Source organism: Astyanax mexicanus, chromosome 6 (assembly GCF_023375975.1).
Source record: "Astyanax mexicanus isolate ESR-SI-001 chromosome 6, AstMex3_surface, whole genome shotgun sequence".
Classification (NCBI taxonomy): domain Eukaryota; kingdom Metazoa; phylum Chordata; class Actinopteri; order Characiformes; family Acestrorhamphidae; genus Astyanax; species Astyanax mexicanus.
In genome coordinates this window covers 38,918,305-38,929,781 of record NC_064413.1, presented here as the reverse complement: position 1 = coordinate 38,929,781, position 11,477 = coordinate 38,918,305, and the positions used below count along the sequence as shown (strand labels likewise).

The following is an 11,477-nucleotide window of genomic DNA, read 5'->3' as shown; positions in this document are numbered from 1 at the left end:
GCCTATTAAAAAATGTTTAACCTGCTTTTTTGGAATAACTGTCTTTATGCTCAGCTCAGGACAGCTGTCTACTAGATTTTAGAACATAGCTGTGAGGATCTGACTGCATTTATCAACAAGAGCCTTACTGAAATCATGATGTTGGATGACCGCCTCAACCTGAACTGGAACACAGTTACGCACTGCCCAACAGCTCAATGCTTGGGGCTTTATATCCATCTAACCCATTAAGTCATATTATATTGGCAGTATTTCTTTACAAGAACTAAACAAGTTCTGTGTGCATTTCTGTATTCCAGCAACAGATGTGTCTTAAAGTAGCTAAATACATTAATTAGTATTTACATGGCTTCAATGCTGTCTAACTGCCTACCTTTCAAGAGACTGGAGATCATAAACTGTATCCCGCCAATACAACCCTCCATGGTCAAGTGCTTAACAATAGGAAGCCATGTGGGGGAAAGGGCCCTAACCTGCAGATGGGAATAAACATCAAACAAATTTTAGCTGCCAGCACATTTACCCACTACAAATTGACGTAAAATGTATTGTTGAACAAACACAGATGCGTAACTAAAAATTGTACATTAGGAGAACTAAACCAAGTTGATTTTTAACCCAAAATGCACTCTGTAATCAGTTACTGAATTATTCCTAATTTTATATCTGCCTGCCTTTACATGTTTACTGTGTGATTCAATAATATAAAAACTAAAATAGTATACTTTAAATATTCACTAAAACTAAGTATTTTACCTGTAATAAAGGAGAAAGGACTAGTCTGGATGAACAGTGTTCAGTAAGAAATCGCTTTAGTGTCATTTATAATTAGACAATCAACAGGAACAGATCAGTTTCTTTCTCTTTCAGCATGACAAAACAGCAATAAGTAAATGGTTTCTTGGCTATTCTCAACTTTTAGTGAGATAAAACATGAAAAAAAAAAAACAAGTTGCAGAAAATAACACTACAGCCATTAATTTTCACAGAGTTACGAGATAAAACTAGACAGTAACGTCTACAGAAAATGATTGGTTCCTGAGGCAAAACTGAAATCTACAACAGCCCCAACCCGTAATTAATGGTGGTGGACATCGAGGTACAAGCTAATACACTGTCTGATGAGGAGAATGACTGTGATGTGATGAGTGCGTTCACTCAGCTAGCTTCTGGCATCTTCCTGAACTGTGGAAAGTCAGATTAACTTTAAGTAGTCTGCTCTACAACCGTACACAAACACGCACGCACGCACACACACACACATGCACGCAAACACATACACACAGCAAGGTCATATGATCTGCAAACACACCTGAACTATGCTATACTATAGTTGTACCCTTATTAGCTTACCAACTGGATTTCCATCCTGGGCTTTTCACATACTTAACAGTCACTGGTGTGTCTAACAAAAGACAGGTCATGTGACTCATGACAGGTATTTTCATGCACTAACACAACCATGATTCAGCCATACAGGAGGTCAGGCCATGCAGGCCTAAGGAAAGAGGTGCTTATGTCAGTTTACGTTCACACAGTGTCAACCAGTGTATGCACTGCTTTTCAGCACACCACACACACACACACAACACTTTTTCAGGCTAGGAAAAACAGTTTTTCAGTCAGGTCTGTGCTGAAAGAAATGTACAACCAACACATACACACAAAAACAGACGATAACACACACTGGCCTCATGGAATGGAGTTTAGAAACCCCTGATACAATACTTCAGTACTTCAGAACAACACGTGACACCATAGAGCTAGTTTCTACACAGGACTGAAAGATGCTCACAGATACAAGTGACACAGTCTCTACCGCAACGGCCATCCGGTGAGCATTCTGGAGGAAGCCTAGCTTTTTTTCAGCTCTATGTGAGAGCGCATTGTAGTGAAGAACAGAGGTAATACAGTATGCTGCTACAGCAGCCTTGATTCAGAGAACACCTGATCTAAACAGTAGAAAGGAGAGGTTGAGAGAGTGAACATGTCTTCTATGGTACATTAAAATACAGTGAGGGATTCTATGATACAGCAGGACAGAAGCCACTCACTCTTGTCCAATTACCGCGCCTCTGTTCCTTTCAACCTGTTGGAAGAAAAAAAAATGATTTTAGGAGCTGGAAAAATAACAATATTGTAAGGATTTAATTATTATTCTCTAAGACTCTAATACTCATTATTATATGTACTATATATTCCACCAATAACTATATTATTAATTACTAACAGTAAAGATGATGAAGAAGATGGACATAGACTAACATAATTAGACTTATACATTTTTTAAGTAATTTCAGCTGCATTTATTAATGTTTTGATTTGGAGCGACTTATAATGTATGTTCATGTCTCTAATTCCAAACCAGAATGGAAAAGTAGAAAACTAAAATTGTTTTTTTTCAGTCTAGAAGAACTTTCTAGTAAAAATCAACATTTCTCAATCTATTACACACTATATGTACAAAATAACTCTGGTGAGCTTAAGAGTGTGTAAATGTGTGTGTTTGTTTGTGTCTCAGTGCACCTGTAAGAGATTGGCAGTAGCAGGTTGTTCTTCTTCAGTGCCTGCACTTTGCTAAGGGTCTGTGGGTCCAGGGCGATATAGCAGCGCCTGGCGTAGTCCAAGAGCTTCTCTTTGGAGGGGTCAAACTCGCCCACCTCTGCCAGCTTCTCTGGAGCCACCAGCAGCAACTCTGCAATGGGAGTAGTGGATGCTACTGTGTTGCGGTCCACACCATGGATCTGGAAGGCCTTAGACATGTTCTTCAGTCGCTGGTACGTCACCAGGATTTTCTTATAGCGGAACAGCACGCCAGCAGCATCTTTCACTGTGAGCAGGAAATACACACCATATATACAGTATTCAGTGTTCCTAATTATTGTTTCTGAGATGACCTACCTCCCTTCCAAATTAGATTAGTAGAAGAGACCTCAAAGCTCACCTCTTTGTCTCTCTCGCCCTCTGGCTATTCTGAAGACTCTCCTCCTCTTCAGTGCCGGGTGGCCTACACTGGGTCTCCCAGGAGCTCCCATATTCCGCAGAGCCAGGTTTTCCGACATTACATCCTCCCCGGACATCATTTCCTCTTCCTCCAGGTACCCATCCTCCAAAAATTCATCCTCCTCCTCTCCCAAAAGAGAGAGGGACTCTGATGAGGGAGGGAACACTGCAAAGATATCAAGAGGAACATTACAAGTCAGAAGGTCGGATCATTTCAGTGATATTCACAAGCTTACACTACTTACTTTCCATTTAAATCTAGGTATTTAAACACAAAGAAACATACATGAATAATAATCAAAATGGCTTGGAACAGGCTATTTCAAATAAAGCAAGCAGACGTGATGTAAAATATGATGTAAATTAGTATAAACTGAATGTACCTGTATTTAATTCTATAACATCCTACGTTAACAAACATAAAATTATGTATCTACATTTGAAAAGTACAGCAAAATACAAGAACTAAAGTAATAATAGCAACACAACTGTAACCTGCTATTCAGAGGTAAAAATGTTTGTTTATATTTATTGATATTTTTCTCGGTTAATGGACTTAGCACACAATGCATAATTTAAGCCTAATTTGAGTGAAGACATAATTACGACTGGTGGATAAAGTCAAATTCTGGTGTTCAAATAATGCAACTGCATTAAATACCATCATATAATAATATGATTGACACAGTTATCATTGTGATTTAAATGCACTGTAAAAAAAGTCTACACATGCATCAATAATTTAATGCAAACTAAGCAGCTTGAAAGCATAATATATAAAAATATAGTCTGGATAAAAACAAGGCATCCACAATTTCACACACCTGGCAAGTCATTCATGGCTCTGTTTTTATTACTGCTGCTGCTACTACTCCCACCACCAAGGCCTTGTAGATGGGGCTGAGAGTGTGAGGGCCCAAAGATGGAATTTAACTGAGCACTGACTGATCCAGGACCTGTGCTCATGACCTTGGCATTGGTTGGCGGCTGCTGGGCAGGTCTCTGTGAGAAGGACTGACGGTTGGCTGAACGCTGGACCTCTGCTTGCTGATCTGGAAAGTTAATAATTACAAATCTGCTGATCACAACAACCCTGGTCCTTCTTAGGATAACAAAGCATGGACTTTGTCCTGTTAATCTACATTAACAGTGACATCTGTGTACAACAGATTAATCCATCACAAGACAGACAGAGACTTTAATGATCCCAAGCTTGTATCTGTTTTCATTTCTTAGATTTACTGTGATTTTTGTGGCACGAAACAGAATTTAAAGCATTTTACAGTACAGCTTATAAAAAGTGGAAATAAGATTCTTTACCACGTTCATTTTCTCGTCGCCTCCTCCATGAAAAGCTTCGAGGATCATTACCTGGACAAATGCATAATAAAAACAAGTCAACAAACAACACAAATGGTTTTGTTTCCTTCAGCGGTCACTGAACACAGATAAACTACATAAAATACTACACATGTAAAGTAGATAATTCACTAATCATATACCAGTGCTGCCCATCGTTGGTCCTAGTGATCTACCTACCACACTGAAGAGTTTAGTTCCAACACTGGCTCAAGTTTTATAACAGATGCTTACTAAGGCATTGACGAACTGGATTAATCATTTGAGTAAAATGAGGGTTGGAACTAAACTTTCCAAACATTAAACAATGTCTCCCCTCCCTCATCTTTCTCTCTCGCTATTCTTCTCTCTCTCTCTCTCTCTCTCTCTCTCTCTCTCTCTCTCTCTCTCTCTCTCTCTCTCTCTCTCTCTCTCTCTCTTTCTCTCTCTTACCATTGCTCTCCTGACTCTTGGTGGAGAATATGAAGCGATCAAGCTGGCAGCGCAGAAAGTCTCTTTCCTCCTCCAGGTCTTCAATGCGTTTCTGTAGCCATGAATTTTTCTCCAGTGAGATCTGTAGCTGTGTTCGCAGGTTTGTGATTAGCAAATAGGAGCTTGCAGGAGGTGGAGGATCATTACCTGTGTTAAGATGAATTAAAGTGAATAAACATTTATTAGTCCTACAATTGAATGATTCACAAAAATATGGACAAATATATCTCTGGAAAAAAAATAAATAGCCACTTAAAATTATTAGTTTCTTTGATTTTATCAAATTGAAAACCTCTAGATTAAAATCAAGAGGAAGATGGATGATCACAAGCCATCAAACCAAGCTAAACTGCTTGGCATAAAGTAATCCAAAAGCAGTGTGTAAGACAGGTGGAGGAGAACATTCCAAAATGCATGAAAATTGTAATTAAAAACCAGGGTTATTCCACCAAATATTGATTTCTGAACTCTTAAAACTTTATGAATATGAACTTGTTTTTTTTGCATTATTTGAGGTCTGAAAGCTCTGCATATTCTTTGGTATTTCAGCCATTTCTCATTTTCTGCAAATAAATGCTATAAATGACAATATTTTAATTTGGAATTTGGGAGAAATGTTGTCCATAGTTTATAGAATCAAACTTCAATGTTCATTTTACTCAAACATGTACCTATAAATGGCAAAATCAGAGAAACTGATTTAGAAACTGGAGTGGCCTCTTAATTTTTTTCCAGAGCTTTATATATAATTGGAGATACAGACATGCACATATTATGGTCTGTACATTCAGAAAAGGTTATGCTAAATCCAGATAACAGTAAAAACAAATAAACGTCTTTCAGATCCTCACACACTCATTCACAGGCTGATAAACTGATGCAAACTGGTAAAACAAACAACTCTGATGTTGCATCCAACATTAATTTCTGGTCAGGTGTTCTGCCTATAGACAGACGGATGATGCATGGATGATTGTGTTTAACAATGCAAAACAACTCTATTCTTGATATCTGAGTGTCTATAGGGTACAGCTGACCACATAATAAACATTATGTGACTGAAATACACTATACTATTGCATGTCAGCTTGTAACATAGTGGGCAGTCGGCGTTATGCTTTTAAAACACTGTGTGAACTTGCTTCTTAGACCATGTTTATACCTGGTCACTTCATGTGACTAGTATCAGGATTGTATCTTGATAAGATCTGCACTACATTAAGAGTTCAGTCAGGGATGTAATATGCAATTTTTCTTGTTGTGCAGCAATTACTACTAGCTGCCTAACGCTTCTCAGAGAGGTGGGTGAGTGGTGAATTTACACTGCTATAATACGCAGCTCGATAATCTGTCAGATCACCTCCTAAAGTGGTTTGAGTGATAGGATTTGTATCTGCTTGTCTTTAAATGTCTAATGGCTTGGGAGTGTTTACACTCAACACACATGAACTGTATAAAATGTTATACAGTACAACTATAAAATGCTCAGACTGACCTTCGAAGCTCTGTTCACTCTGGTTGTAGAAACCGCCCTGCTGATCAAAGTTGTTCTCCTCAAAAGGTATGGAGATTTCATACGAGTCCTCATTTTTGGGAGCTTTAAAGAAGAAAGTACGGTAAGTACTGGAATATTACTAAGACTGTATGGTACATTTTATCTGATGAACACAATATTTACATCTGTTTCAACACATGCAAACAGTAACTGAATAACTTTAAAATTGAGATCCTGTAAATATTTCACACATCATAAAGTGTATAACAGTTTATTACAGAATTCTGAATAAACTTAATTCAGCTTTATGAGTGACATATGTTTATATAAAAATAGTATTCTTACTTTGTAACTCCTGTGAACTTGAATGCTTTCTAGAGGCAGTTTCTGCATCGTTCATGTTGGCTTGATCCTGTGTTTCAGGCTGATTTCCCTTCAGATAAAAAAAAAGAAAAATAATCAAAATAAGACATATGACAATGTGGCAGTGGTGGACAGTACAGAAGTAAATGCAATTTACACCTTGTCTTGAACTTGTTTTGACCTTTTGGGGCGCTAAGTAAAAGCATGGTGACGCTTCATGGTTTATAATAAATTTTGAATGCCTATTAATTACACTTAAACGTGCAGCACTAACTTAGTTGCAAATATATCTAAGTCTGAAAATAAAAATGGAAACACTGCTTGTGCGCGAAGGTTTCTTTATAGCCAGTAACTGATCGTACCTAATGAAAACAGTTTGCTTTCAGTGTTCTGTGTTTATAAGCATTTTAACAGACATCAGTGTTAGACTAGTTACTGACATTCTAGTAAAAGACTGATGAACCTGGAGTGACACTAGTATCTTTTCACTTAAAATTAGCTAACAAAAGCTTGTTACAAAAATAACAATAGGACATTAAAGCAATTGTTGACATTTACTTTGACAGTAGCAATTACGTGTAATGTTTAAGTAGCTACATCAGAAGGTAGCTACAATTTTTTAATTCTAAAGTGGTCTGAAAACATTTACTTTCAGTACTTTACAATGTACAAGTACATTGGAAGGCACTGTTGCACTTTTATTCAAGCTGAGGTCCAAAGAATGTTTTTTTTTTTTTTAAAGAATGTTCTTTTATTTTTATTGGAGTAATATTTTAACATTTTACCACATTGGTTTGGGTACGTCGTCGTCCAACAATGCAAAGTGGTCTAAAGATCAGTGGCATTTCTTAGATGAAGGTGAAAATGTGATCCAACCTTTAGCTCCTTGAACTCCATTAACTTTATTTATCTAGTTATAAAGTAAGCTGTCATATTCAGGCTCCTCTGTTTAGGCTGATAAACTGATTCAAACTGGTAAAAACAAGTAACTCCAGTATTAGGTTCTGGTCAGGTGTTCTGCCTATAAACAGATGGATGATGCATGGATAAATGTGTTTAACAATGCAAAACAACTCTATCTTAGACAACTGAGTGTCTATAGGGTACAGCTGACTGAAATACATTGTGCTCTTGCATGACAGCTTTATGCTTTTAAAAGACTGTGTGAACTTGCTTCTTAGATGTTTGCACCTGGTCAATTATTGTGACTAGTATCAACTAGTACAACGCTGCTGTGAAGATAACCTACATTTATTATGTATCTAAACAAAAGACACTAAAGGAATCTAGTTAGGTTAGCTAGCGTTGCCTAGCTAAAGATGTAAAGGTGCTCTACCCTGTAGCTCCTGGAGCTCCAGTAACTTTAACATTAGGTAGTTATAAAGCGAGTTGTCAGATTCAGGCTCCTCTGTTTAGCTTCACATTAGCTTAACCTATCTGAGCTAAGAGCTCAGTAACTGAGATTATTATTACTGAGATATGAGATAACCCAGCAGCGGTGGGCTGGGAGCTACAGTACTCTGACAGCGGCGGCAGCAGCAGCCATTGTAGTCCATGATAATGATAATAATAATAATAACAGCTATAGTTAGTTATAGAAGCAAGTGGGCAAAAAAACGCTGAAACCAGCGCTAACCCTCAGTTACAGTGACAGCTACAGTCCAGCCTGGGTTGTAGCGTTTTTGTACAGGCTACGCCCACCAGGTCGCGTTCCGCCGGGGCTGAAACAGAGCTGTTTATCGGGCTGAAAGCGGCTCTGTTCCATTTTCCTAATTAATGAGCGAATGGTTGAAGGGGGGCAGACGGAGCTGCAGGCGGGCTCGCTCTCGGTAATTCAGCCTTTATAACACAGAACATGCTGCACAAACCGTTCCGCGGTGCTGAACTTCTCCGTCTGGCGCATATAATCCGCTATTTTTCACCGCTCCTCTGTGTATGTGTGCATTTGCTCAGCAGCTCCTGCTAACAATAACAATTAAATGTCTTTCCTCAGTGCAGTCGTCACTCACCATAAAAATGACGCACTTCCGAATGCGCGCTCCCGCGAGTGCGCCCGTGGAGCGTGCGCGCGCGTGTGTGTCTGAGTGTGTTAAGGGAGAGGGAATTATGATAATTTCCTGCATGTTCCCAATTAACCATTTAAATGCCTCTTAACCATTTAAGCAAATGGTATCACATTATTTGATACACACACTGTACAGTAGTTATTTCATGAAAGTGAGGACACACCTCACACGTTTGTAAATATTTTATTTTATCTTTTCATGGGTCAACACTAAATAAACACCTCCAGAAAAAAATAGATTTACTAAATTGAAAACTTCTGGAATATAATCAAAAGGAAGATAGATGAGCACAATCCATCAAACCAAGCTGAACTGCTTGAATTTTTGCACCAGGAGTGGCATAAAGTTATACAAAAGCAGTGTGGAAGACTGTTGGAGGAGAACATGCCAAAATGCATGAAACCTTTGACTATAAAACAGGGTTATTCCACCAAATATTGATTTTTAGACTCCTAACACTATGAATATGACCTTGTTTTTTTGCATTATTTGAAATTTTTGTTATTTCAGCCATTTCTCATTTTCTGCAAATAAACGCTCTACACGACCATATTTGGAATTAGGGAGAAATGTTGTCTGTAGTTTATAAAATAAAACAACAATGTTCATTGTACTCAAACATAAACCTATAAATAACAAAATCAGAGAAACTGATTCAGAAACTGAAGAGGCCTTTTCCAGAGTTGTATGACATTTTGGCTACGTTCACATAACCTGAAAGTTTCAGCCTGAAAGTGACTCAAATCTGTTTTTTTGCTCAATGTGGCTCAGATCAGATTTTTTTCATGGCTGTGTGAACAATTTTTTAAACTCAGATTTTGATCTCTTTCTTATGTGGTCCTAAATCGTATATGTATCCAATCCATAGACATGCAACATGGTTGTAAACGGTCAAATTGGAATTATTGGGTCTTTTTGCTTTTACGCATGCACGACGTGCTTCTCTCTTGTATAGCTGCAAAAACAGCAAAAGCAAGCTGCCTGACTTTTTTGCCGCCTCAACCTGAGCATGTACTTCTGACCAGCTGTTTACTCTCCACTCCAGCAAAAGATGCTCCACCAAGATGCTACCATTTTAACTTTATAAAGCAAGTCGTGAGTCATCTCTCAAATGTGACGTTTTTTTTTGGTGGTGAAGAAGGCAACGTTTTGTTCACATTACACACAGATACAGGTCACTTACATTTGTGAATGTGAACCGTCAAGATAGACAGATGCTGCAGTTGGTCAGGTCTAGATTCAACAACAGTATGTGCTGAAAGAATGAGGTCAGCTGACTACCTGAATATACTGAATATAGACCAGCTTATTCCATCAATGGATATTTTATTTCCTGATGGCACGTCCATATTCCAAGATGACAATGCCAGGATTCATGGGGCTGGAATTGTGAAAGAGTGGTTCAGGGAGCATGAGATCATCATTTTCACACATGGATTGTTCACCAGACCTTAACCTCATTGAGAATCTTTGGGATGTGCTGGAGAAGGCTTTGTGCAGCAGTCAGACTTCATCATCATCAACGCACAATCTTGGTGAAAAATGAACGGAACACTGGATTAAAAAAAAAATTGTGACATTGCAGAAGCTTATCGAAACAATCATCGAAAATATGTAGTGAAAGTGGAAGTAGTAGACAGAAAATAATAGTTTCGGTAGATTCATATACAGCATTTAGTTCTGTGCAGTGCTTTAAACAGAGTTCGCACAATGCCGCTTTTCCATGTACAATACCAATATCTGATACTGCAACCTTGAGTATCTGCTGATGCAGATATCATACTCATATCATTTTATACCTCTTATCCTCCTTTAAAAACTGATGGTTTAATTATTCTACAAGCATAATCACTCTGACCAAGCTACATAATCAGTATGACCAAGCCGGCTGCCCAGCATCATCAAGCTGGACTACCAGCATGATCACTATCCGACCAGCAAGACTACATATGACCAAAATCAAAAGCAACACTATACTATCTAAATCCAGCTACCAGCAGAAGCTGTTCTTGAGCTAGATATTAAATCCAGTGATTGAATTTGTAATTCCAGTGGACATTATCCAGTCAGTACAAACCTAGTTTTAAATTATACAAATCTCAAAAATCAGAATTCCCTTTAAGCCTAAATCTTAAAGGATTCAGTGTGGTATGTTGTACAATTAATGCTCGTCAGTTATTTTATTAAGCAACCATGCTTTGTCATTAAAACCTGTCTTACGGGTTCTCTAACCAGAGAGAGAGAGAAAAACAGAGAAAGACAGCGAGAGAAAGAACAAGAAAACAAATGTAATAAACAGACTGAACAGAGAGAAGATAAGAGAAAGTGCGAGGGAGAAAGGGAGAGAAGGAAGGAGAGAATGTGAAGGAGAGACAGACAAAGACAGACTGAAAAAAAGAGAGCCCAAAAGAGAGAGAGAGCAAGAGAGAGAGAGAGAGAGCTGGAAGGTGACAGGTGTGCAGGTAAAGGTGGATCCGGAAAAACTCTCCTAGTTGGTTATCAGCCGTGTTTGGAAGAAACACAAAGCTGACAGGTGAGTGAATAGATGAAAGTCTACGCTTTAACTATAAACCACAAGTTTGTGTGTGTATATGCTGACAAACTGTGTAATTTCCTAGATATTATTCTCTACTTACTCGAATCTGTGCCTTTCCTTACAATTTCTGTCTGATGTCATTGCTCAGTGGCACTGAGCGTGAAATCTGACTGGTTTGTTAGTA

At 38.2% G+C, this 11,477-nt stretch overlaps 2 protein-coding genes across 4 annotated transcripts in view; one reads left to right on the top strand and one right to left on the bottom strand.

Annotated features, from left to right (window-relative positions):
• Window positions 1-795: 795 nt before the first annotated feature.
• ccdc106a (coiled-coil domain containing 106a) overlaps window positions 796-11,477 on the bottom strand; it is a 12,405-nt gene continuing 1,723 nt past the window's right edge. The window contains exons 1-9 of one of the 3 annotated variants that reach the window (XM_049480114.1): window positions 8,701-8,836; window positions 6,674-6,761; window positions 6,329-6,430; window positions 4,795-4,980; window positions 4,324-4,374; window positions 3,828-4,055; window positions 2,945-3,169; window positions 2,527-2,830; window positions 796-2,089 (exon numbers count right to left, since the gene is read on the bottom strand). In XM_049480114.1, coding sequence (XP_049336071.1) covers window positions 2,065-2,089; window positions 2,527-2,830; window positions 2,945-3,169; window positions 3,828-4,055; window positions 4,324-4,374; window positions 4,795-4,980; window positions 6,329-6,430; window positions 6,674-6,761; window positions 8,701-8,814 — 1,323 coding nt within the window. In that variant the 5' untranslated portion in view covers window positions 8,815-8,836 and the 3' untranslated portion in view covers window positions 796-2,064. The other 2 variants (XM_049480115.1, XM_049480116.1) reach the window with 2 other exon arrangements.
• LOC103032975 (uncharacterized) overlaps window positions 2,739-11,477 on the top strand; it is an 11,674-nt gene continuing 2,935 nt past the window's right edge. Inside the window, exons 1-3 of the mRNA XM_022673353.2 lie at window positions 2,739-2,832; window positions 2,980-3,098; window positions 6,303-6,449. Of these exons, the coding sequence (XP_022529074.1) occupies window positions 2,739-2,832; window positions 2,980-3,098; window positions 6,303-6,449 (360 nt within the window). The remainder of the gene's footprint in view (window positions 2,833-2,979; window positions 3,099-6,302; window positions 6,450-11,477) is intronic.